Source organism: Triturus cristatus, chromosome 3_2 (assembly GCF_964204655.1).
Source record: "Triturus cristatus chromosome 3_2, aTriCri1.1, whole genome shotgun sequence".
Lineage (NCBI taxonomy): Eukaryota > Metazoa > Chordata > Amphibia > Caudata > Salamandridae > Triturus > Triturus cristatus.
Genome location: NC_140584.1, coordinates 170,585,265 through 170,611,834, shown reverse-complemented (window position 1 = coordinate 170,611,834; position 26,570 = coordinate 170,585,265). Strand labels below are relative to the sequence as shown.

The 26,570-nt window shown below is 43.1% G+C and overlaps 1 protein-coding gene across 1 annotated transcript; it reads right to left on the bottom strand.

The window, feature by feature from the left end:
• Positions 1–489: 489 nt before the first annotated feature.
• LOC146856970 (uncharacterized) lies at positions 490–25,390 on the bottom strand. The gene is made up of 4 exons (XM_085646785.1): positions 25,196–25,390; positions 10,526–10,721; positions 3,105–3,163; positions 490–1,451 (listed from the first exon to the last, which is right to left on the bottom strand). The coding sequence occupies exons 1-4, from the start codon at positions 25,347–25,349 to the stop codon at positions 739–741; spliced, it is 1,122 nt and encodes a 373-aa protein (XP_085502911.1). The 5' UTR covers positions 25,350–25,390; the 3' UTR covers positions 490–738.
• Between the last annotated feature and the right edge of the window lie 1,180 nt (positions 25,391–26,570).

The window sequence follows — 26,570 nt, the reverse complement described above, 5'->3', positions numbered from 1 at the left end:
TGTATTTTTGTACATAAACAAGTCATAACACTTCAACAGACTTTCTGTGACTTATATTATACACCTTCTCAGCAAGCCACAACTTACAACAAAAAACAGCTTATTATTAATCACATAGGCTAAACAGAATGCATTTACCAATGCTTGTTGTTTCTTGTAACTTTGTGCTCATATAGATCTCTGCAACCTACAGTACAGCTACAGGGCATATTATTTTTTTCAAAAGTTCAGGCTTGTTATTTGTAACGTGTTTTCTTCCGTCACATGTACATCAATTCTCCAAAATACCAGGAGATGGAGGACATCACACACCCTTTAACTCCTACTGACATCATGGGGGGACACACTTTTTTCCTAGCCACAGTTGCTCACCAGGATCTTATTTTCTGTTGAAAAGTTATAGTAAGAGTAAGATACGGAATCAATTTAAAGTAAAGAGGGGATTTGAACCCTACGTAATTTCTGTTTGCGCCACTCGACCCGGAGACCAGAGGCTCAACAGAGGTTAGTGGTATTCTGAAGACCAATAAGAGGGGTTCGAAAGGGCAAGCCTGTGGCACCAAACTGATATCTTTTTCTATTACTAATTGAGGTCCATGTCCCAGAGACAAAATTGTTGGGTGTCACATCACAATCATTAATGTTCCTTCAAATATTCAAGATATGACTTCAAACCAGCATTGATAACAGATGACATTAGGGCTTTATAATATGTTTTTCTGTAGGCTGTTCCAATATCTAGCACATCACTCTGTTCTTCACCGCCATGTACGCAGAAAGGAGCAGCGCGATGAGTATCCAGCTGGAATATGATGCACTGTTGGCACTGCTTGTCGCTTTGACCGTACTGACGGTGACAGTTGTTTCATTACTGTCTTTGGTTGCATTAATGACTGTTATTTTGACCGTACTGACGGTGGCAGTTGGGACAGTTGTTTTGACTGTACTGGTGGCAACAGTTGTTGTATTACTGGCGATGGTTGTATTAGTGACAGTTGTATTACCAATACTGATGGTGCCAGTTGTTGTATTACTGGCGATGGTTGTATTAGTGACAGTTGTATTGCCCATACTGATGGTGCCAGTTGTTGAGTTACTGGCGGTGGTTATATTAGTGACAGTTGTATTTCCCATACTGATGGTGCCAGTTGTTGAGTTACTGGCGGTGGTTGTATTAGTGACAGTTGTATTTCCCATACTGATGGTGCCAGTTGTTGAGTTACTGGCGGTGGTTGTATTAGTGTCCGTTGTTTTGACAGTACTGAGGGTGACAGCTGTACTACTGGCGGTGGTTGTATTCGTGACAGTTGTATTGCCCATACTGATGGTGCCAGTTGTTGAGTTACTGGCGGTGGTTGTATTAGTGTCCGTTGTTTTGACAGTACTGAGGGTGACAGCTGTACTACTGGTGGTGGTCGCATTGACTGTTGTTTCTCCCAGTGTCATGGGCGCTGAATGAGATGTTCAGAGATATTGTTGCGATTGAAATGCAAAAGAGAATACAACAATTAGTTTTGCTCCTCATTGTCTTAATGCTTCCAACCATAAAATATCAGTGGAGTTTATATTCACATTTTAGCTGTAAGGAATATATGGGGAGTGGAAACAAACAAAACATAGCAGTAGCTTAGAAGTAGAAGCCCTGCTTATCTCTGAATTTATGACCAAATGTTGTCCCCTTGGTATGCTAAGGCTGAAGACTTTTACAAGAAGTGCCATTATGAAATGATCAAGGGCATTGGTTCTCAACTGCAGGGAAAGCAATCAAATCACCTGAGCCTATTTGAGGTTAGTCAGTTACAGGGATACTGGTGGTTCCTGGGCTCTGAAAAAAACCTAACTTGCAATCTGGGGTAAGAATTTAGAAGGAGGCATAAAGTGTCTTTCACATAGATTTACTGTGGGTAGTTCGGATACGTATTTTCTGACTAGAGTCTTTTAGTTGTTTCTGTAGGATCGTGAGTGGGTTTAGTGTTTTGGATCGGGGGTAGTGGGGGCGGCAAAAGGTTTAAGGGTGAGGAGGCTGCACCAGGGGACTGTGTTTGTGCTGATGTAACTGAATTTAGGAGATATGAGAAAGATGGTTCTATGGATTCTTAGATCCTTTAAGCCTCTAGGAACACTTCGAAAAACTCTCCAGAAAAGGGCACGAATAAATATCTTTCATGGGAGGGAAAAACATCAGAATAATCTTTAAAGGACTAGGGGAAAGGTTTTTCACCTTATAATTTTTGGGCAAATTTTCAATCAGCAAATACGGATGTGCATTGCAGAAATCGAATTTACAAGCAGAGGAGTGCACATAGAAACCTGCGACTACTGCTAGTAACTTTTGCAAAACCCGATCGATGTAACTTTGCAACTATGCAAAGTCTTAGGTTGCAGGTAAATATTTACCACTTTTTAATAAAAGATTCTGGCCTTTATCTTGTGTGGATACATTAAAAATCTAACTTAAGCAAGGGCCATGTGGCCTTTGTTGGAATCCATGATCTGTAAAGAATAGTATGTATGTTAAAATTCAGTCGTTTGTGGACGTGTTATGTAAGTTCACTTTTTTTGTAACTACATATGTTTTTTGAGTTATAACAATATTTGTGTACATGCCTCTAAGTTGGTTTGGCTTTCAGTGTGAATTAAAGCATGTCCTTTTTATGAAATTCACTTGTCTACTGGTTATTTGGTGGCATATCTATAACATTTAGCACCGATGCTGCCTGAACCTCTGTGATGGCCATTGGTAAGACCATTCTAAAAGTATTGTCTATTAAATCTAATGAAGGTGTAGGCCTCACTATACATTGAAACAGGCCCTTTGAAGGGACCGTCTTCAGTTTCTTGACCCGGACCATATAAACCCATTTGGCATGTTTACATATGTCTAGAGCAGGGCTATGCAGTACTGGTTCATGGAGGAACAACCAATGCCACATTTAGGAGAGACTATTTAAATGACTCTCATTTAGAATATAGGTAAATGTTTGTTATGTGGCTATTCTGAAACTCTTTTGTGGATTTCTGCTGAACAACCTTGTTCAGAAGTAATGTGCAAACCAAGTGCCATATTGAGCATTTTAGACAGAAAACATTACAGAAATGCTTACCAGTTTTCAAATTATGAACAACTATGTAGGTGGTACCGTTGCTTACAGCAATAAAAGCCCTGTCGAAATAATAGAGATATTAGTTCCAGTTCTATTATACACATTTAACATGCGAAGCGCTTTAACCCACATATATACCAATGCAGTTTGAAATAGATTTTAAAGATATTTAAATTTTTTTTAAAACAATTTGCTTTCATATTTCATCATTAAATGTGGTGGAAAGATTAACTATTAGATAGAATAAGCTTTTCAGGTCATGTATTAAGGCAATGCATCATTCACTGAAAAAGCAACTTAAAAAAAACATATAAAATTACTGAATGTTGTCTATGGGTGAGATTCACAAATAATTTTTCAAGTGAGGATTAAAGTTCGTTTTGTGAATGCACTGAATTGGAATAAATCTGTGAAAAATGTGATAAGGCAAAGCAATATGCATTTTTAACTGCAAATATAGTCAAAATGTTTGCTTGTGGCAGGTATACACCTTGCGACGTCCCTTATTCAGTGGAGCATGCAGTGAAGTGTATACCCGGCACACCACCCATTACACTATCCAAGTCCTGCTTGGCACAAGGGAATGTTACTCTTCATTACTTGAAGGGCACTGGATTACTGTGCTACATTTTCACTCCTAAATTAGGAGTTAAAATACAATGCAGTGCATATCTGGGTTGACTCCCAATATTAGGGGTGGGTGGGACTCGAAGAGTTTTACTCCGCGGAATTCTGCGGAGTTACATAAAAACTCCACGAGATTCCGCAGAGTCCTCGCCACCCCTAGTGAATATGCCCATGACACGCGCCCACAATAAATGGAGGTGCCGCTGAACCTGCCTCTTCCAAGTTAGTGGGTGAAATATTTTCCATGCTCATCACCAATCTGGTCCACTTGTCTCTTCCACCCTGCTGGTGCAGCTTCCCCCATACACAGAGCCCAGGTTCCTTAGATGCTCACATAACCCACAGCTAGGCAGCAGGGGTTACATGTTATTCCTTTATTTTAAGTAAAACAATTGGCATGGAGCTTCAGCTGAATGGCGGCCCAGAGGCCTGCAGTGGATGTGCGTATTTGTTGGTGGTGGAAATCTTTCTGTGTCTACCATTTCCAGGACCAGCAGCAGCCAGCAGTACCGCCTGGCAGTCAGGTACCAATACTGCAGCCCAGTCCAGAGCGATACAAGAGCAAGGGGCATCTCCCAGTGCTCATGCATGCTCTTCAAGCATCAGGGTGAGGCCGCCTCTCTGCTCCCCCTCTTCCTGGCACCCCAGCAATGGGAATGAGCTGCTTGACAGGGCTTTAGAAACAGCAGCATCTCATTGTTTACACCAAAGCATGAACTATTGACATTGCACAGTGCCTGTTTAATTTGCATTCTGGGACTTGTAGTCCAAATTTTGCACTGGAATAAACAGGAGGACTACAAGCACCAGAGCGCAAGGAAAAAACTTGGACTAGCTGAGCTGTGCACCCCTGGACACGGACAACTTGAGAACTCTGTCACCCTTATTCCCAGCTCCGAAGGAAAATATGTTTTAAAGCATTCCAGCCAAAGAAGCAACAGCTATGTCGCGCATTATAGACTGTTGCAGATCGACTTGGCCTTCCCTATTAAAACAATGAATATTTTGCATGAGTTGTGACAGCTAGTATCGAGAACATTCGGCTGCCTAGCGGCCCCTAATCAAGTTTCACATATTCTGGAAGAATTTGCTTTTTAGGTTACGTACATGAGATTTCCTAACTTATGATTACTGTATTAAACTCAAAACTACAGATTTCTTCCAATTGGAACATGTAGCCGATGCAGCCACTGCCACTTTAATGCTGAGACCAATGCGGTCCAGTCGTACAAACAATCTCCGTGCCCAGCATTGACATACACATGCTCTAACCAATTGTTGCAAAAATGTCTCTCTACAGGTCAAGTGGCATATCCTTCGACCAATCATATTTTATCCTATGTCTATGACTAGAGCCAATCAGGTAGGATATAGGCTATCCGTGCAAATAAGCACAGGCAGTAGTTTCTGGTAAAGTTGGGCACAGTTGCATGATGCTGTTCATGGGACTCGGCGATATCAGCCACGGCCTGGAAGCTGTACCAGTAACCTGCAAGGAGGGAATAGAGCCTCCAGACTCCATGGTAAGCGCAATCAGGCAGCTCTTTTCAATACAAAACACACAACGTGGGAGAGACGAGGAAAAGAAGGGCTATCTCTGACTCCCTCTAAAACCTTTAATCACACACGACAGAGAAGCAATCACAGAAAATATAGAGTAGTACTAACCACGGTAGGTGGGAAAATCTATAGAGATCTTAATACTGCCCTCACACACTCGAAAGTGTCATGCTTCATCATAGGGCCGCATCATACACCCAGGTGCAGACCAACACCTTGGGTGGAGCGCAGTTTTTTTTAGAGGAAAGAGAAGTTGTATATGATGAAGGAAAGTGGTGAGGGTACAGTACAAATAACAAATAAACAGAATAAACACAGAAGTGAGATTCTGACAGAAAGGAAACGAATAGTCTCCTAAAGGAAGGGACCAAGAAAAAGTGCAGAAAAAAGAGAGTATAAAACTGTCTCGAGGTTAACCCTCAACTTTATTCCTGTCAACCTCGGGCAGAGTTAAAATAAACGAAATGGGGTATCAAGGGCAGGTAACGACCCCATAATCCCCACTGCTAAAACCAACATGTTTCTGCCAGTATTCTCTGTGCCCAACTGGGTCACTCTGGCATTCGTCAGGGTGTTGGTCCCTTGTTGTCTGGTCTATACCACTACTTGGGTATATATTACCTTAGCAATCAGGGTATTGCCCCAGCGTTCCTCTCTAATGGAATTTCCAAGAGGATTTACACATCTACAAAAAAAAGGGAAAGAAAGCAGAGGAAACATCGTAATTCACATGCTCGTGCTTCTTATACTTGAACATAGTTCTCAGAGATAATCCCACAATATCATAAATGTGAACAATAGTCTTCGGTGCAGCCTAACCTTAAAACAACACCCACGTCCTTGCACCGGTGGGCACCACCTCTCACCACGAGCATAAAACCGAGTATAACAAGTGTCCGATAAAAACCTCGGTGTATCTACAGGATTCACACTTAAAAACAGGTGCAAATCAATCACCGTGTAACTACAGAAAATCCTCTATTGTCAATCAACCCCAAAACACCTGGTGTCCCAAGTACAATATGACCTTACATACTCACAAGAGTTTACAGTTTCAATTCTGAACCCGGAACGGCGGGGGAGGGTGCTCTTGTCGTCACACTCTGTCGGCAAAGCAACACAATTTTATTTATAAAGATGCGTGCTCACTCGTTCATTGGAGCCCCAGCGCGCTTGTTGTGTGGTTAACTCCAATCACAGCCACACTAACATATGCCTTGCATCCGATCATTCCCAACCAACGGGTTACAAAGCTATGGCGTATACGATAACTCAACCTTTAGTTCTCACGCCTACAACCCCTTGTCACACCACCTCTGTCAGAAGGGTACTCACTACTCCAAAGAGATACTGTCTCTTGTTGCCCCACAACCGTCCTCCGACGATAAATGTGCCTCGTATTCTGCCCTCATATAAAGAGACAAGCTTGACTCCACCGCTGCTCACTACACGCTACGTCCGTGTGTGTTACGGACCGCCCTCTCCCCTTCACTATAATAGAGAAAGGACTTCAGGACTATCAAAGCCACTCTCAAGAATGTGGCGGCCATTTTGCAGTTCCTAGTCACCTCTAGTTAAACTTCATAGAGGAGATAGACCCGTTATTATTCCAATGAATAAGAGTATGTTGCTCTTGTCTATCCTTGTGTACTTAATTACAGGAACATCTTTAAAAGCATATTATATAAGTGACTTGTCTTAGACTGACCAAAAATGTATTTATATGTACAAGGCATGGATCAGCCCATGGGTTCTTCGTCTCTCTCTGGGTAAACACCTTTTAGAAATAATTCATGCTAAAAATCATTGTTGCATAATACCATACAGTTGGAACCAGGGGATCCCATCATTTAATCCCAACGTATGGCTCTTCAGTCGTTCCGCCCATCTCTGTTCACGTGTAAGGAGGAGACTCGGAACATCACTAGTATTGGGTGGTATGAATGGTTTGTCCACCACCACCCATCTCAGATCCTTCTCGTTATGTTGTTTCTCAAGGAAGTGGGCAGTCAGTCTCGTATTGGACTTCCCACAAAGTATGGTACTCATATGTTCCAGAATACGGATCTTGATTTTTCGGGTCGTCATGCCAACATATAACAATTGGCACGGGCACTCCATCAATTCATCCACCCATCTGTCCACACATTCATCATCTGTGCATGCATCCATCCATCCAGACATCCATCCTTTGACTTACCCATCCATCCGTCCACAGTCTCAGATTTACTTTTGCTCTGCCAGCCTTTCACCTATCCATCCACCTATGAGTTCACTCATCATTTCAACTACTCATCCTTCTGCTCACTTATTCATTCACCCACACACACATCCATCCCTCCTATCACCCTTCCTAACTTTCTTTCACCCTGCCTTCTATTTAAATTCCTTCCGTCTTTCCCTTTTCTATTTCAGCATATTTTGTTCTTCTTTGCTTCCTTTCTTGCTCGCCTGTTGACTCTGCCATCCCTTTGTAGCATTAACTATGACCTTTTGTCTGCCGAGCTGCAGACAGAAGAGGCCAATAAAGAACCCCATCCGCACTGTAGTTTCTACAGGGGGAGGGGGATGCACGACAACCCTGCGCCAATGCGCCAGAGGCGACCTGGCTGACATCAACAAGCCTCCATCTTATGGAACAATGCATGCAAGAGGAGTGGGAGTGAACTTACTACACTCGTAGGCACAGAGGGCAGCCTGAACCTCAGAGCACAACCTCACACCAGTGCTCTCTTGCCCGCTGAGAACTGCGTCTTACAGAGAAAATGCGACCGTACTATTGCGAGGGGACATATTGTTGTGAGTCCGGGCCACGGCTCATGGTGCTGCTCACTGCGGAGCACAGTCGCTGATAAGGAGTCTGGGCTTTTGTGCATCCTCAGAATGTTCCCGTATACAGCGCATTCATTGACTCGAAACTTTTCCGAGTTGATACATAAACGGTAGAAAGCACCGCTCGGACTCTGAGACACAGACATGTATTTGCCCTTTCAGCATTCTGATTTACGCCGTCAACAGCTCAGGCGTTTATTTTTTGAGCTAATGGAGGCGTGCACGCGGGGCAATTTCGGGCACGGATCCTAAATGTCACCCGGCATTTCCGCTACTTCAGCGGAGCTTCGATCCCTTGTGTCTGGCACGCTCCAGGCCATGCAATGTCCCATGGATTCCCTGCCCTTACCTTGAAACCCTGTCTCTCTGTTGGTCCTGAGCACATACTTTTAAAAGACGGGAGTGAACCGAGTGCATTCTCTATTAACTATCAACAAACCCTCCTGAAAACATACAGCGAGCAATGCAGCTCTAGAATGTGTGCATCTGACACCATCTCATCTCAGCCGAAATGTCTCTCCTGCACCGCACCTCAAAAAATACTAATTTACGATTCGATGCAGGCCTTTCCTTCTTCCTCTTCCCCTTCTTCTTCCACTATAATCGTTGTTTCTACAAGGATAAGTGGTAATATGTGTCATGCTATTACTGTGACGGTTCTTGTTTTCATGTTTTTAGTGTTGCAATTATTATTATTGTTATTATTATTATTAGTAGTAGTAGCAGAAGTGTTAGTAGAAGTAGTAGCTATGCTGCTTTAATATCTTTATGTAATTATTATTAGTAGCTTTAGTAATAGTGGTAGTAGCAATAATTCCAATTGCTGTGGTACTAGTATTAACAAAAGTAGTAATAGCAGTAGTGACAAAATGAGCAATATTAGTATTGTTAATCACTGTAGGAGTTGCATAAGTAGAGTTAGTAGTAGTTATTTTACCAATGTATTAGTGGTAGAAGTAGAGGTTATACTAGTAATATTACCAGTATGAGTACTTGAATTTTTATTATTATTATCATTACTATCATTGTTATTATTATTATTATTACTATTATTATTATTATCGGTGTTATTATTAATGATGCTAATAATAATAATGGTAATGATATTATTATTATTATTATTCATAATAATAATAATAATAATAATAATAAAAATAATAAATACATACATACATACATAGCACATACACACATACATACATGCATACATGGTTCTTAATATGTTCTATGTTGTTATTAGTAGTAGCAGTGTTAGTAGTGATATTGACATCAGTGATAGCTGTACTAATAGTAGCAGTATTTCCAGTAGTCAAAGCATTCATATCACCCTGCCAGTAGTATTAATGGTAGTAGTACTAGCAGTTGCAGTAGTAGTAGTAAGAGTAGTGCAAGTAATCATTCTAACAGTGTGGTAATAGTAATGATAGTGATGGTAGTAGTGGTAGTAGCATTAATATTAGCAATATTAGCCTTTGTAACTCTGCAGGAGTAGTGTAAGTGGTGTCGGCAGTAGTATTACCAGTAGTGTTGGTGGTAGAAGTAGTACTTGCAGTATTAGCAGCACCATCATCTTGATTATCTCAGCGGCCCCCCCACCTGGCACATAAATCCATTCCTATAGACACACTGAAAGCTTCAAACACTCACATATCATCAAGCACTACACAGAAAGCATGGCTACTCACTGAGCTCTCACTTGACAAACTTTTTAATAGGCTGGGTTTCAATCAATAGCTGCAAAGTCTTCAAAATAGCTCTGGATTTTGGAACCAAGGCACATTAAAGACATTCTTAACTTTTCATTTCTCATCAACCTAACCGAGCAGGTTCATGCAAGATCTGAAAGGCCACACCCCCTTCCTTTGTGTACTGTAAAGAAATGACTATATAAAATACAAACACGTGTACAGCAGCAGCTGCTCACTAGGTGGGAAAATGGGCCAAACCCAAACTTGGTACCTTTGGAAAACAGTGACATGACTAATAATGGAACAGTGGGTTGAAATAGTAGGTCCCTTTCGCTCTCGCCTCTTTGTGGACACGTTCGGCAGCTCTGGTGTGCAGTGTGAGGAGCTTGGCGAGCCATGGCCACCAGCATGTGTTGATGGTACTTGAGGGCACTGTGTGTACCCGACTGGTTCTGAGGGGAAGGAGCATGGGGAGACCTGTTTAGGCAATGAGAAAAGATCCACAATAGCGGCTATGCATAAGTAATGGTGGGCAATGGGAGTAGCTGCCGCTACTCACGAGTACTTCAGACCCTACTCAGAAGTACAAAACAGACAACCCAATCTAGTCAACAGTACGAGTCAAAGGAGACATCTCACTTGCCGTTCACCCCCTTCCAATGCACTAAGGTCATGACACGTTGAAGTGCTCAACTCCCAATGAGGTGCTCTTACCGTATTGTTGCGGAGGTTCCATTGGAGGACTTCCACTGGGCAACAAGTGGAACAGGGCCATTAATGTAGATATCGTTGCTGTTAGGACAAGCATTTGTTACATTGTCAGTGATCCATGAACTCACGTTGTGGTTACTGCCTTCTTCGGATGCCTGGAAACGCACATATGTAACATTACCAGTTCCGTTAACAGTCACTGCAAGGCAAAAAAATCATAACCATTTACTAAGCTTAGCAAATAAAGGCATCATCTGTGAGAATAAAAGCGTAGAGATGGCGGAGAAACTTAAGGGGCGTGGCCTTGGAAGTATAGTCATGGTATCTTTGTAAAAGCTGTGGCCTTTAAAAGATTAATCCTTTACAGACAAGTTACATTAAATCAGAGGGCAGCTATACACTTGTTGAAATGTTTATTTACCATGTATGTCAATTTATTTAATTATTTATTTATTTATTTGTTTTTATATAGTGCAAATTTTTCCCAAAGGTGTCAGAGCGCTTTACAATGGAACCAGTTACATTACATAAGGACTTCAGAGTATATGATATTACATAAAAGATACGAACAGATAAACTTTGAATTCACATAAGAATAGTAGTAAGTACATAAGTCTACTACAGATACTTGTGGTTAGAATTACATATATACAAGTTGCAAATTCACTCAAGGTTTAATTTCAAGAAAAGTTGAAGCAATTAGGGTTGGACGGATATATAGTACATATTTACACAACATGATCTTCTCGCCATTGCTGAGGGTCTTGCTTTCAGCACGGCCTTCAGGGTGTTGTTGCACTCACGGGCAACGATCTTGGGCCTGGAGGGATCTCCAAGCTGGTGATGGACAGATGTCCTCCACGCTTGTTGGGATGGTGGCTTACACTCCAGGCCCTAGCACAATGAAGTGGCCATCAGTCCTCCTCAAAGCAGCTGCGTCGAGGTACAGGTTGACCCTGCCCCTTCGTCTCTCTTGGTCCTCGGCTCTCTCTTTGTGAGCCAAAATGTCCGTGGCTGCACCCAAGGCCACATCACTGGATCCACGGCACCGCCGCTGCCCCATTATCTGCGGTTAGGGACCCCACAACTACCGCAGTGGAAAACGATGCTTCCCCAGGTGTCCACACTCTGGATCAGGAGAGCATCGGGGAGCAGTTTTGGTCGACGATCAGGGAGGGCCAGGCCTCCTTCACGTGGCACCCTCAGGAGCTGGGGCCTCGGCCCATCCACCGGGCCTGGGCATAAAAGACGGGTCGCCGGTCCTTCTCAATGAGGACACATCCAGGCAAAAGGCGACCAAGTCTCCTCTCCATCCTTCAGCCTAGCACTATTGCCGGCAGGCCGCAACATCTACGTCCTCACCCAAGGCCACAAAATGGGACCTGCAGCTCCACCTGGCGGCTGCGTCGCCTTGCAGCAGCCGCAACATCAACCGGAGTATATGGGAAGAAAGTAGGTCTCTGGGGAGTGCCTTCTCTGACAAGAATAGCGATGGATAACAAAAGGGGTTGGGAGCTGCACCACTTGACACCATGCAGTGTTCTCGGCAGCCGCGGTCGGTAGTAAGAGTAACTGTAGGGCGGTGACGTGGGGAAGGGGAGGGGCAGGGTGGGGGGTAGTAAACTATAGATTAAGGAGGTTTACAGGTAAGTTAACATATACATTAATAAAACGAATTTCGTTGCGTGCACTGCATCGCATTTGGGGATGCAGAGCACGCAACGAAATTCGTTTTATTAATGTATATGTCAACTTACCTGTAAACCTCCGTAATCCATAGTTTACTACCCCCCACCCTGCCCCTCTCCCTCCCCACGTCACCGCCCTGCAGTTACTCCTACTACCGACCGCGGCTGGTTCTCGGGAGCAGCATCTGCAAAATGCCCAGTTTTGGACACAAAATTATTGGACTTGACATATCCTACAAAACAAGTGTGATTAAAAGCCATTTCATTTTTCTGGTTTTCATTGTTCATTCCCTGCTTAAGTTCATTCCTCTGTTGCTAAACAAAGGGGCCTTATTTAAAAGATTTTGCCATAGGACAGTGCCACAGGCCTTCCTGCTGCGCTGCCCTACGACAAAAGAAATGGCAAGAATGCATCATATCTATCAGATATGATGCATAGATACAGCGCATTCCTGTCCTTTTCCCCTGTGCTGGCGCACAATGGGCTGCCATGCGCCAGTGCAGGCATCTTTGCTCCATAGTGCAAGGGTGCCTTTATTGCATGGATGATTGTTTTTGTGCAGGAAGGGAAACCTTCCTGCACAAAAGCAATCGCAAAAGGCTTTTTCCTCTTTCTATGGATGCTGCAGAAAGCAGCACATATTGAAAAAGGAAAAACAAGGAGAAAAAAAGGTATTTCTTCTCATTTCACCTCCCTTATGCCCTCCCCTAGGAAGTAGGAGTATTTTTTGGCAGTGACCCAGAGTTACAATTCCTTGTAGATCTGGGGCAGTGTCAAAAAGCCATGGGTGTTGCTGAGAACGCCCTCAACAACACCTTTTGCACACCAGTTTAACGCAGAAAACTGCGTTAAATGGAGCGATTTTGAAAAGGTTGCATTAGGCCAAGCAAAGGGACTTAGTGCTGCCTGGTAAATATGGAGCAGGTCTCTGCACCACCGGAGCATCCAAAAAACTGGCGCTCCTGTGGTGAAGACTCATTTTAAATGAGGTCCTTGAGGCTTCATTTACCAAGCACAATGCGCCGCCAGTGTATCAGTAGCGCAATGGCTTGCCCATATTTACCAGACCACCTAAAAGTCACCCTGTGTGACTTTTCATGGCCTTGTTAACATGGGACCCTTTCACTAATTACACTGTAAGAAAGGGGCTTTCCATGGGTGTTGGGCATTCTGCAGCATGCATAGAAAGTGGAATATGCTATCAGTGATTATTTTTATGCAGCAAGGTGTCCCTTCCTGCACAAAAACAATCATCCCAGCAATGCAGGCACCCTTGCAACATGATGCAAGGGTGTCTGTGTTGCCGCATGGCAGCTGTCTGTGTGCCAGGGAAGGAGAGAAGTACAGGAATGCACTGTATCTTGTAGATTCAGAGCATTCCTTCCCTTTTCTTTTGACGCACAGCAGCACAGCTGGAAGGCTTGCTGCGCTGCTGTGTGTCAAAATTTTGTAAATGAGGCCGTAGGTGTTTATGATGTTGCAAAGTATCCAGGCTTAAAACTTCATGTTTGTTTTTTAAGCTCCGCAAAACATAAAATGTGAGGGTTTTAGTTTCAGAGGGCACCTTCAGTGGCTTTTTAGTGGAGAAACTGCTCTCTCAGAAGCAAAAAGGCACACAAAGCAGGGGATGGATCTCTGTACCACTGTGACAATGTTCCATTATTGCCTATAGGACTATTGATGGCCCATCATAAACTTTCCATTGTAAACTAGTCCCTGAGTCCAGAGAAGTTACTTTCTGGCCAGGGAGGGACTGGGGAACCAAAAGCAGCCCTGGCAAAATTGCTCAAACCAGTCCTGCTCTCTTTATCTCCTCACTAATCTCTCTCCATATAGCCATTCTCTCTCACTCCTCTTCTCTCTGTCTTCTCTCTCTGTGATTGTTTTCTCTTATCGTTAACCCTTCCTACGTCTCTCTTGAACTATCCCTGTGCCTGATGCAATGAACCTCGGGAGCTGTGGAAAGTGACAGAGGTACCCGGAGCGGCCCTGGCCTTGCAAAACCGACTTTAGGAGCTTCTGCCCACAGGAGAAATGCCCGTGGAATAAAAGACCTGTCCGCCCGGGTTGTGGCCCACTGCAGGCTCAGCCTCACCACTAGGACTGAGCAGTCCTTGGCTGCCACACTACCTCCTCTTCCCCCACCTAGACCCGACCAATCCTGCCTGCTCTACTCCTCCAGCCTCTGCCCACATGGACCCGAGGAGACCCTGGAGGTCCATATTTGGAACTGAATCCCACTTGGGCCTGAGCAGTGCCATCTGCAGTACAGCCCCCTCTCCCCAGCAGACATCTTGGTACTGGAAATCATATACTGCAGTGCTCCATCTAGGCAGACGTGCCTGCTTCCTGCTGAAGATGTTGCCTGATTTGACCCATACAAAGTTCCCAGACTTTTACAACTTAATCAGAAAACCAAAGTTCCTTCACTCAGACCTTCAAGTAGCTCGTGAGAGTTGCAAATCCTTTTCGTTGTTTGCCATAAATAAGGCGAGACTTTAGATGGAACAGTTACCTCAAGTCTTGGACATCACTATTCAGAATTCTAGTTTTCTGTGCATCTAGCCACCTATCAGTCTGTGAGCCCACAATCTTAGACCACTGGAAGGGCCCACAAACTGCCAGGAAAGAGCAAGAGAAACATTCTGCCACAGTCACACTCAATTCAAAGTTTATCTACATCTGTTCTGAAGACCACATCACCCTTTTTAGGTTATAGACTTATATGTGTATGTACCCTGTGGGCTCTGGAGATCAGCCCTAGGACTTGTCTGCTTCCGCTTAGGGACTTTCTTTCCTGTTCAACTGCCTCTTTTTAAACTGACTTGATAGAAAATGACCAGCAGAGGTCAGTTAAATACCAGAATTGCTGTCTGCTGAGGGACTTTCAGTTTTTAGGTCTCGCCTGACCTGCGCTTTAGCGCTGCTCTGGCGAGACTTATAGTAAGCGCGTTTTGGAAGTGCAAACAGTGGCTTTGCAGGCCTCCAACTACAGTGCATGTGACCCGTCCGGGCGCGCGCACCATTTGGAGTCCTGCAACCACTGGTTTGCTTTCACTTTAGCCGTGATTCATCGCACCATTTGTCAGCCTGCGTGCCCGCCCCCACTCCCCCTCCCACTCCGTCAGCTTCAGTGCGCGCTTGTTTAGGTTGTGCCTACGACGAATGTAAATCATGCCTTATCTCCTTACATTTGCTGTGCATTTAAAGATCAACGCCAAATGTTACCAGCAGTTTTGGAGGTGCCTTCCCCTCTTTCCTTGTACTGCTGCTGGGTCTTTAAAGTACAATGCTGTCAAAGTAAACTTCGTGTAAGAATTAACACTGCCTCGGCTGTGGGAGCGCGTGAACTTCAATGCTCAATTATTATTTACAGGAGCACTTTACAGAAGTGCCTGCGCTGTTAAATCCTGGCTGAAAGCTTTGGTTGTGTGCGCGCTGACACATCTGCTAGAGGTTCGCAGTGGTATAGGCAATGTACTATATGTATGTGATCGCATTTTCCCCAGGCTGTCCGATCTAGCACCACCTCCAACCCTCCGCTGGTTGTTTACCTGAGTCCAGTCCCTCCCTTCCTCCTCTCACGTCTCTGCTTTTAACTCCCGCCCTGTCTCCTTTGTGTTGCTGCTCATTAACGCCCCCCTCCTCTAATACCCCAACCTTGTTGCTTGTTCCAAGCATGTCATTGCATGTGGAAGTTGTTAACAGATGCATGTGTCTGCTGTAAATTAAACAGCTTTTCGACATGCCCTTACGTGTTAATCTTTGAACATATGTCTCATCATAGTATGTTCTTCTACTACGTATCCCCACTGTAGCAATTATTTGACCTTTTAGCGCTTTCCCGTAACACTTGGTGATCTTGTAAACCCTAATGTTCAGCATGCACTTTCAGTGCTGGTTATTAATAGAGCGTACATTTTCGGCGTTTTTTTTTCAGGGACTTATAGCATGTGAGTGCATGTTCAATTTATAAGGAGATGTTCAACATGATCATAAACTTAGATCTTGTGAACACACTTTAGGCATGCTATTAAACATGGGGGTTGTGAAAATGTTCAGCTAGTCACGCATGGCACGTTTATCTTAAGAGCATATTTTCGGCTTGTTTTACGTGGATTATCTAGAGAGATCTTACCACGTCGAATGTGGAGTTTGTACTGAGGCTTTTAGCTGAAGAAGATTCTCTGAGAACTGGCCCCCAAAGAATCGCATGCTAAGAAACCCCGCAGTGTACATGCAGGGGCTTGCGAGCATAAAAGCCAGGGGTTATTTGGTGTAAGCAGGCAAAAATGTATTTATTTGGAAGTAGGTTGTAACCAAAATGTGCCACTGGCCTACAAATCACAGTTCGAAAGCAGCAGCATTCATAATTGTGGATATGTCACGGCCCGGAGAAGGTTAATGAGAGGGTTCAATAACACGGACATTCCAGGGCTTCTACATTTCAGTTACAGCTCCTGTCTGGCTCCATTCCCCAGTGATGAATTGTGCCACCTAGGAAATGAAGCACAGTACCCCTTAATAATTAATATTGGAAACATTCTATTTGCTTGATTTGTAAAAAAAAAAATAACTGCCAGGGCTCTTCTTAGAAGGCTACTGCACCCCGCACCACGCAAACCCGACAGCACTGCCATTGACAGTACCAACATAACACCTAAGCAGCAATATCCTACAAGTTTAACAATTCAGAGATTTCCAGCTTTCCAAAGCTATAATAACTGCATGAGAGGCTGGTATTATTCATGCCCAGTGTATGTTCACATAATAGACACAGATGATGTGCTCACCTCAGAATTAAAAAAGACAACCTCACCATGTGCTGGGCTGTCACTAGAGCCAGTGCTGACACTTATCTGCCAGTGCCGCGCACCGGAAACCGCTGACCCAAATTAAGCTTCTCTGCTTTTTTAACACTATGCATTAAATACAGTAATTATTGGAGTCACCAGCTATTGCCTGCTTATAGTTATTTGCAGGGGATTGGACTGTTGCTTGGAATGCCCTGACTTTGCTGAACACGTTACATGGAAACAAAAATCTGCACTGTTTTATGTGCTGGTATTCATTTACAAATCCAATACTATGAGATGGTCTGACTATGGAGTGGAACTGACATCATTTAAATTAATTGTTTGAAAATGAATCATACCTAGACATTCTGAAAATAAGACATGTACCTGCCACTCACGTACTTACTACGTAGGACGCCCCTGCATTAAAGGCGCTGTTAACTCGGTGACCGCCGGCCTCTCGTGACATTATTAGCTCTAGACGACTTCATGGATTCCGTTGTGCACATACTAAGCAATGTATGCTAAAAGGGTGAATACCTACCTGCCAGTTGCTGGTCATTTTCTGCCATTTGAACCCCAGGTTCATAAACACAAGAAATAATAACATTGTAACTAACTCAGCTATGTGTTGTAGCCCGGCTGATGAGGAGCAACACAACTATGTTTTTAACATTCAAATCTCAACAACCAAAGGCCACTTTCACTCCACTTACAGTGAGAACACGAGTTTGCACTACCCGACGACACTCAATGCACAAGCTTTTGCAATACAATAGGTCTCGCATTTACGCAAGTTTAAGCTGTTGGCATTGTAAATGACAATGTGTTTTATTTATGTTCCAAAACCAAAACATAAATAAAAGGCATTGTCATTTACAATGCCAACAGCTCAAACTCACGTAAATGCGAGACCTGTTGCATTGCAAATGCTTGTTTATTTTGCTGGCAACTGCCTCTATTTAACTTTCTTGATAAAAAACGACCAGCAGAGGTTAGTAAAATACAAGAATCACTCTAGCATTCTCTAGATTTCAGTCCATAGAAATTGTCTTCCACGAGCACCCGTAGACAATATTATTTTTTTCAAATCTTGTATTTTCAGTGATATGACCACCGAAAGCCCTGCTTTGATAATAAAACAGAGCTTTGAACTATACCATTTCCAGCTGAAAGGCAACATTTCTCTCCATGTGTTCCCATACCTGGCGTGTCATGCAGTTTGGTGCTTAATTTCCCTCCATGTTAAAGAACAGTAGGGGCCCGATTCACAGAACTAACTTAAGACAAAATCCTAAACTTACTACCATTTTGGTATTCACAAAAGGCACTTACTCATTTCGGTATTCACAGAAGTTAGGAGTCCTAACTTTAGGACTCCTAAATACCTTCTGTGAATACCGAAAGTCTTAAAATTAGGATTTTTCTCAATTTAGTAGTAGTATAGTTAGGACTCCTAACTTTAGGACTCCTAAATGCCTTCTGTGAATACCGAAAGTCTTAAAATTAGGATTTTTCTCAATTTAGTAGTCCTAAGTCTAAATTTAGGACTACTAAATTGAGAAAAATCCTAATTTTAAGATTTTCGGTATTCACAGAAGGCATTTAGGAGTCCTAAAGTTAGGAGTTCTAACTATACTACTACTAAACTGAGAAAAATCCTAATTTTAAGACTTTCGGTATTCACAGAAGGCATTTAGGAGTCCTAAAGTTAGGACTCCTAACTTCTGTGAATACCGAAATGAGTAAGTGCCTTCTGTGAATACCAAAATGGTAGTAAGTTTAGGATTTTGTCTTAAGTTAGTTCTGTGAATCGGGCCCAAAATGTTTCAGCACCCAGGCTAATGTGCTGCATAGCTAAATACATATAAGCTCCCAAAGGCGAGACCAATTGCATTGCAAATACTTTTTTAAAGTACGTTTTATCATCGATCCTATCTGTACATTCAGCCTTTTCTCTCATCTTCCCACAGCACCTTGATAGGCACTGAACTGGCAAAATATGTTGTATTCTCAGGCAAAAAGGACAAGCATAAAGATTTATGTGAGCATGGGTTTTTAGTCACACTTGGGGGCAGTCTGACAAAAGCTGGGACAAAATTCATTTTTAAAGTTCTGTGTGAAGGCCTTATTCTAAAAACGGTGGGGAAACTGATACCAGAGCTTCACTACCGCTCATGGGTGCAGATTACTATTACTGTCTGATTGGATACACGCAAAAAATCCACGCTGCTCCTAATAAACTTCAGCCAGTCGCAGTTTTCCAGTCAAAATCTGAGAGAAGTTGTGTGAATTCCTTTCAAAATATATATTTGCGAACTCTCTTGCTATCTATTCTGTTTCTTTTCTATCCGAAACAGTTTTTCATTTCCCTCCTTTTCAAAATTGCTCTTGACAGGAGTCGCTCTCCAAGCATGCCCAAGATGGGAATCTTTTGGGAAATGGTTTATGAACATCCACAGACGTTTAAATATGTGCATAGTTCTACCTCGAAGGCATTTCCATTCTGGAACTCCCAGTCCCCATCTCGAGAAAGAGATTTACTTGCACAGAAACGAGTGGCGTAGCCAGTGTGTCATGGCCCTAGTGCGAGGAACAAGTTGGGCACCCTGGCCACTTTTTGAACAGTGAAATACAGCAACAATCAGGGTTCAGTGGGCCCCTCGGGCCTCTGCGCCCTGGTGCCACTGCACCTGTTGCACTAATCAAAGCTCCATCCCCGACAGAATCCTTTGTATGAGTTAATTTTTTTACGAGTGCAAAACTATCTTCTCCTAGTTCCAAAAGTAGTTATGCACTTTTTAAAAGAGTATTTGCACATGCAAGTTATATTTACACGTGCAATTCCCTTAGGGAATCAAGCTTCTAGTGTTGCTAACTGGCTCCCTCATCTTTGGCAATCCGGGGGTTGGCAACCAGAAGGTAAGTGCCTTATTTAATTGATTGAAGGATTGATTTAACTTTTATTTACTGTGTTTGGTCTTGGCCTCCATGCACAAGAGCACACTTTACATTTTTGAAGAACGATGGAAGATAGACACGTTACGAGACATGATTCAGCCTATGCCAGGTTAGTTCAGTTCAGTTCAGTAATAACTTTATTTCGGTCAATTTGACCTTAAAAGTACAACTAAAATTGCATATAATTCATATATTTAAAACTAAGAGCAAGATTGGGTACATACAATAAAACGATTAGATAAAACATACGTAAGTATGACCTGACACAAGTTTATACAAAAATATGGCCTGGCACAAGTTTATGGAGCGATCTATTCAGGCTGTTTCACCAGTAAGGCAGTCGGGTCAAATGTAGCAGTAAATTAATCGAGGATGGAGACAGTACTAGCATTTGAAAGTGCATTGTGCAAATTAAATAAATAAGTAACAGGTCCATTTTCTAAAACATGGTCATAGTTACTAAATACAGATTCTCGAGTACAACCAGCCAATATACAGTGAATCCAAGATGCGAGTAAGGTGGATCCATACAAATATTCTCAATTAAGCAGTGATGGTAGGAGACCCTTGAAAGTAGCCCCTTTCATTTGTGCATAGCTATGGGCCTTACTTATTGAGATGACTTTAAAAATGCTCTGCGGGTACACCACATAGAAAATAAAAAGCCTGCTACTGATTATACTATCGGGATACTAGAATCGTGTTTCAGTATCCTAAAAGCCTCACAACAGCGCCTGGTACCTAGGGTTCTACAAATCTGTACCAACCATCGTTTTATTGCTTTATGATAACCGGGGCAACTAAAAATCACATGGAGGTCTGATTCTATGGGGCAGTCACATGCCGGGCACCTTAAAGTTTGCAACCCCCCCCCCACATATGTGTAAAAGAACGAAGTGGCAGAACCCCATGTCTAAATTGCAGATAAAGTTTTTTTGCAGTTGCCAGCTTGATGTCAGTCAATGCCGGCTCAAGGCTGTACCTATCCTTGGCTTCTAAAAAGGCTACAGTCAGCTTGCCTGCTAAAGGGTTGCTTGGAGTTGGGCTAGTTTAAACTCCCCAGAGCAATCCCTTAGTGAATTCCTAGAGATTAAGGCACAGGCAACCTCCGGGTCGCCCCAGAGTTCGCCCCGACCCAGACTAGCTGACGTGTGTCGAATGTACGAAAGCCATGGTAGTTTGCCTGCCCCCAGTAGACTCATCACCTCACTTAGTTCCTCCCTGTATTCTGCAAGTTCTGGAGTAACCCACAAGCGCCGCCAGTATAAAAGGGGTCTGAGTTTGGATTCATCGGCAATAGCCCTTACGCCCAGGTCCAGTCGGAGCGGCGTGAGAGGGGTACTCTATGGAAGGTTAAACAGTTGCCTGAGGAAGGTGTTTTCTGTCTGTGTGAGGCTCTCAGAGCTATGATATCCCCATAATTCTGCACCGTACAACACCCCTCCCCTGGCTTGGACCTTGTATATTTCAATAGCAGGATTCACAGGTTTGTGGCTAGATTTTCGAAAAACCTTCATTAGGCCCCCTGAAGATTGCGCCAATTTTAGGGTTGATTTTTTGATTTTGGCCCCCCCCAGTACATGGACTCTGTAATGGTGATGCCGAGGTAGTCAAAAGAGGATACTCTCTCTAGGGGTTTGCCATTTAGAGATGGATTTGGTTGGGTACTTTTGGTAGTATTAAACGCCATAAATTTGGATTCAGCCTATGCCAGGTTAGTTCATGTGGTTATTACTGAGTGACTTGTGCAAGGGGAATTGTACCTTGTTCATACACGGCTGCAAAAAGCAGCATGACCACTGATGGACCGCCAACAAGATCCGATCAGGAGTCACATACTGGCTTGGGTATAATTCAATTTCACTGTCTTTCTGGGCATTCCTGGATCATCTCTGGTTTAGAGGTGTTCAGTGAAGTCTTCCAGAGCAGAGCTAAAGTCATGGCCACCTCCACACCTTTTAAATTTTGGGCACCTGCTGCAGCGAGGTTCTGGAGGAGCCTTGAGTCCTTGTAAGGTTGCTCGTCATCAATAATTGTGTCCTGGCTGTAAACGTCTAATTGATGATGCAACAACAAATTGCACCCAGGACCAGAAGACAACCTGCAGTCATTTTTGAGGGCCACTGAGATATTGGCCCCATTAGTTCACCTTCAATAGGAGGTGAGTAGTTGAGTTCTGAGCTCTGGACTTGGATTCAGCTCTTGGATGAGGGCGGTGACGTGCTCTCTCCTGCGCCCCTCATCTTAGTTGACAGATGTTTCCTAACTATATTCTAGAGTCAGTGACTCCATTCACAAGTTAACATTTTAATATTTTTCTTCTAGCTGAAAATCAGAGGTTTTCAGTGGAGAAGAGAAGAATGGAGTGTGAGAGTAATGATTAGGTGGACATGTATGGTTTGGGAGTGTGCAATTTTATTAATGTCTCTTTCATATGTCTCCGTGCCCTAAATTTGTCCTGTGTAGATCCTCAGATTATGCAAAGGTTTCTCAAAACTATTCATTGTGGCCATCTTGAAAATCTGATCGGATTTTAGGATTGCACTACCATACCTGCCCTGGTATAATTGAGAGAAATTAAGGGGATGCATTTAAATAGCAATATTAAATAGCACCACACTGCACAACCCTTTGCTACATACAGCATTGAAAACAGTTCACAAAAAACGACACTAAGAATAAAGTTGTGCTAATGAAGTTTTTCGGTGTGTGACAAAGGAAAGGTTCTAGGCAGTCAAAAATGCTAAGGTATTCTCAGCATCCCTAAAGCTCTCACTATACATGGTAAGGGGCAGTTTGTAGGCCCTTTGAAGCACTTTGGGGCCAGCACTAGATGGCACCCTAAGACTGCCACGCCTCACCTTGTTGAGCTAAAAACAACCTCAACAAGATAATGACAAAATAAACCTACACATTTTAAAGGTTTATTACATAAGGCCCATAGAGATTCATCCATTTTCCAATTTAGAAATACAATGAAAAATTGTCTCATTTTCAAATTAAACAATATAACAATAAAAGTATTTACGATTTGGTCTTAAAGTAGAAATAATTGAAGGTTTTGGGCTACGACTTCGCATGCTCACATCGAGCAATCATACCGAATAAACAAGCACATTGTGTGGAACCAATCCCCAAAGAATGCTGACACAGAATATTGCACCAATTGCTTCGTGCAAGCGATTATCAAAATTAAATTACTCCTCATCAACATGCATATATATATCTCTAAATCTTTCAAAACATGTTCAACTGTGTATCAATTCTGGAATTATTCAGTGCAGGTTACAGTGTGCGCGCGTGCGTAGGTGCATTGATGTGTGTGTCCCTCCCCTCAAACACCAAAAACATTCACCCAGATCTCAATGAAGCTCAAACATTCATTTAGCATAGCACCAAATGTATTCACTCTACAGCTAACACGTCTTGGTCTACAGTGAAACCCTCTCAGCTATTTGGAAAGTCGCTGCTGGAACATCAAAGGCGCAATAAGCTATACGAGTGGTAGACTGCCAGCCGGGATATTAAGTTAGGGAGTCTTAGAATAGGTTATATGACGTAACAACGCATGCCATTACAACGCATGACATTACAACGCATTCCTTTACCCTGACTTGCTGTCAGGGGTGAGCTGGAAATTGGAATAGTATAATTTACTATTCCAACTCCAGTGTGTACAACAGTAGGGAAGGTGTTGGAGTTAAGTCCAACACATGCTACCCCCTGCAGCAAGCCTTTTGCAGTGTAATGACATGGATTGTAATGGCATGCATTGTAACGCTTCCGTTGTAAACGTTGTTTCCCCTGAGAATAGGAGAAACGTGTTATCCGGGAAAACTAACATGGACAATAGACAATGGTCAAGGTGGTCACGGGGTCTACACTGCTTTGTTTCACAGTCATGTGTGAGACACTTATCTCCAAAATATCTTTGCACTGGAGTCACCTATTTCACGCAGTATGACGGTAATCACTAGTGCCTGGGGCAACATCAGCTTGGTTGGCACCTGTTGTATGGCATCAGGTCAGCCTATGGTGGCTTCAAGACACACGTGGAAAGCCAGAGGCCTATGCCATTAACTGGATGCAAATGAAGACATTTTGAAACGGTCAAGTGGAATTTCCACTAGGACTTCCCACCTCTTCATGCAATGGTGTTTTTACAAGAAGGGGCATTACTTATGAGTGTCACTGCGTTTTCTGTGATGGACTGCCTTTTCCCTAAGGGATACAACAAGCTTGGTCTAAGTCCACAGTTGACTGCAGTTTTGTTTTTCCTGGTCCTGAAAATGTTAACGATTGTGCAGTTATGTTTAGGTTTTAGTAACTCCCTCTTGAAGACTTGAGAACCAAAATGGGAGCTGAAATATTTTTTGACACAATTTTAGAATCTCTCCTCCCCAGGCGAAAAAAAATTGAGAATTGCGTCCTCAAGCCCCTGGGTGCCAAAAACTGCTGAAAGCTGCCATACCGCAGCCCATTAATGATTGACACGTTGAGACTTCAGAAGTTATCGGCCTCAAACTACCAGGCCCCTCCCTAATTCAGAGTTTATCTCTGTAAATTGTTACCAGGTGCAAGAGAAAATCATAAATTACCACGTTCAAAGCTTAAACCTGAGATATTATGCACCAGTGCAAAACTCTTAAAAGCGATATCACAGAATATGAATTAGCGGTGGGTGAATTTTTAACCATGTCCAGATGGTCTGGGTATTCACAAAACTTCTAGTCACTTTGGCGAACCAAAGATTTCGATTGTGGCTTAAATTCGCTCGATACTGGCCTCTGCTCAGCTCAGCAGTCTCCTATTGGCTCAGGGTCTCTGGAGGGAGAAGCAAGTTGTGCCAGGAAGTCCAGAAGGAAATCGCTGCAACTCCGGCAGTGGGCATGGAGCACTTAAGGCGGGGCAGGGGCAACAGGTGCCTTGATAAAAGTAGAGAGGGCAGCAGGGGTAAGGGGTCGGGGGGTGGGGGGATGCTTCACTCTCGGGGTGAAATGTATGGGGGATCAAGGACTGCAAACAAACAGCACAGACTCTGGCTCCCTGCTGCTACAAAGAGCTGTAACCGCCCCCACTTCTTATTTTTTTAATAAAAGAAAGTTTCAAAGTTTGAGACGCAAACACAACATTAAAAAAATAGAAGTTTGTTAGTCCTTTGGTTCTCTTAATTCGCAAACCAAAGTATGACTCACTCATTCTGTAGGCTAGGTAACATTCAACTTACCAGTATAAGTGGTGTTGGCGATGTAGGTGGCAGGTGTCACAGTTAGGGTGAAATTGCCACTTGAATCTGTAGTGTTTACATCGCTGCAGTTTTGCTGAAGATACACGGGGACGGCCATCACTGTCAGCAGCAGCAGCATGGTTGTTGTCGCCATCTTTATGTGTGCAATTCTCCGCTGGTTGCTTAATCACGGAAGACACCTATGGGCTTGACACATTCGGGGTGGGTCAACCGTATTTGTACCTCGTGCACGATGTGCAACTTGGGAAATATTTGCAATTTTTTGCTCACTTTAAACTGCCAAAGGGCTGGTTATTCATCTCTACTTCCTCCAACTGCCAATACCTGTCATTTTCTCGTAACAGAACATTTATTTGTATGCAAAACAATAGGTGAGAATTCTCAGAATGTCCACGAGATTTAATTTCAGCCCAGTTTATGGTTTAGAGTCTGCCTAGCTCCACACCCCTGTCCGATGCGCGGTTTCCAGCAAAACGAGATCTGCCTGGTTCCAGTCGACCCTTTTGAGACTCGCTGAGAGAAACTAAACACACATCTAATAGTATATTGAATTTATTTTCTCAACAAAGTATATGAACACTACTGCAGAGTTCATAAAGGTTTCAGAATAATATTTTTCATTCATACTCCATTCGTCAGCTATCCATTTCAGTAGAAAGTTTGGGTATCTAGAAATCTCTTATTGGCTCATAATTTTACTTCATTTTTCTAGGCACAAAAAGAGTGCAAACTTTACCCAATGTTTAAATTGACACATCCACTACTCCTTTCTCCTACGGCTGCGTGTTTGTGTTTGCATGTCTTGCGCGCTCATCAAAGCGCCTTCTCACCAGTGACGTAAGGTCACGGTTGGCCTCAGAGCCACTTCGAGTCTTGCCTCTCATCACCCTCCACAAGCACAGATTGTGCAGCCACGAATATTCTAGTAAGATGAGGACCGTATCTTGATAGACTGCGGAGGCTCGGTGCAGAGCTAAATCTGCAGTGAGTACAGTTTAAGTCATGTAACCTATAGTGATAGAGTGCCATGTTGTTCTGAAAGTTGTAGGTGTGCATCATAATCCCTGTTAGTCCGCACCAACGTATTAAGGGATCCATATTAACGTGTGCCTTAGAAATGTATTACTAAAATCTGCTTATAATAGTGTGATCAGAAATGTAACTAAGTCATTTATGAAGCTCAATGTAGAGTTTAAATAAAAATGTATTTTAGTCAATGCATAATGTGATGTATTAGGTTTAAACGTGCACCATATTAAAGTCTGCATGTGTAGTTTGCTTATTCATCTATGAAGTGTAATGAAATCAATGCTTGTAGTGTGATTCTAGAAGTGTGTGTTTAAATTGTGTAAAC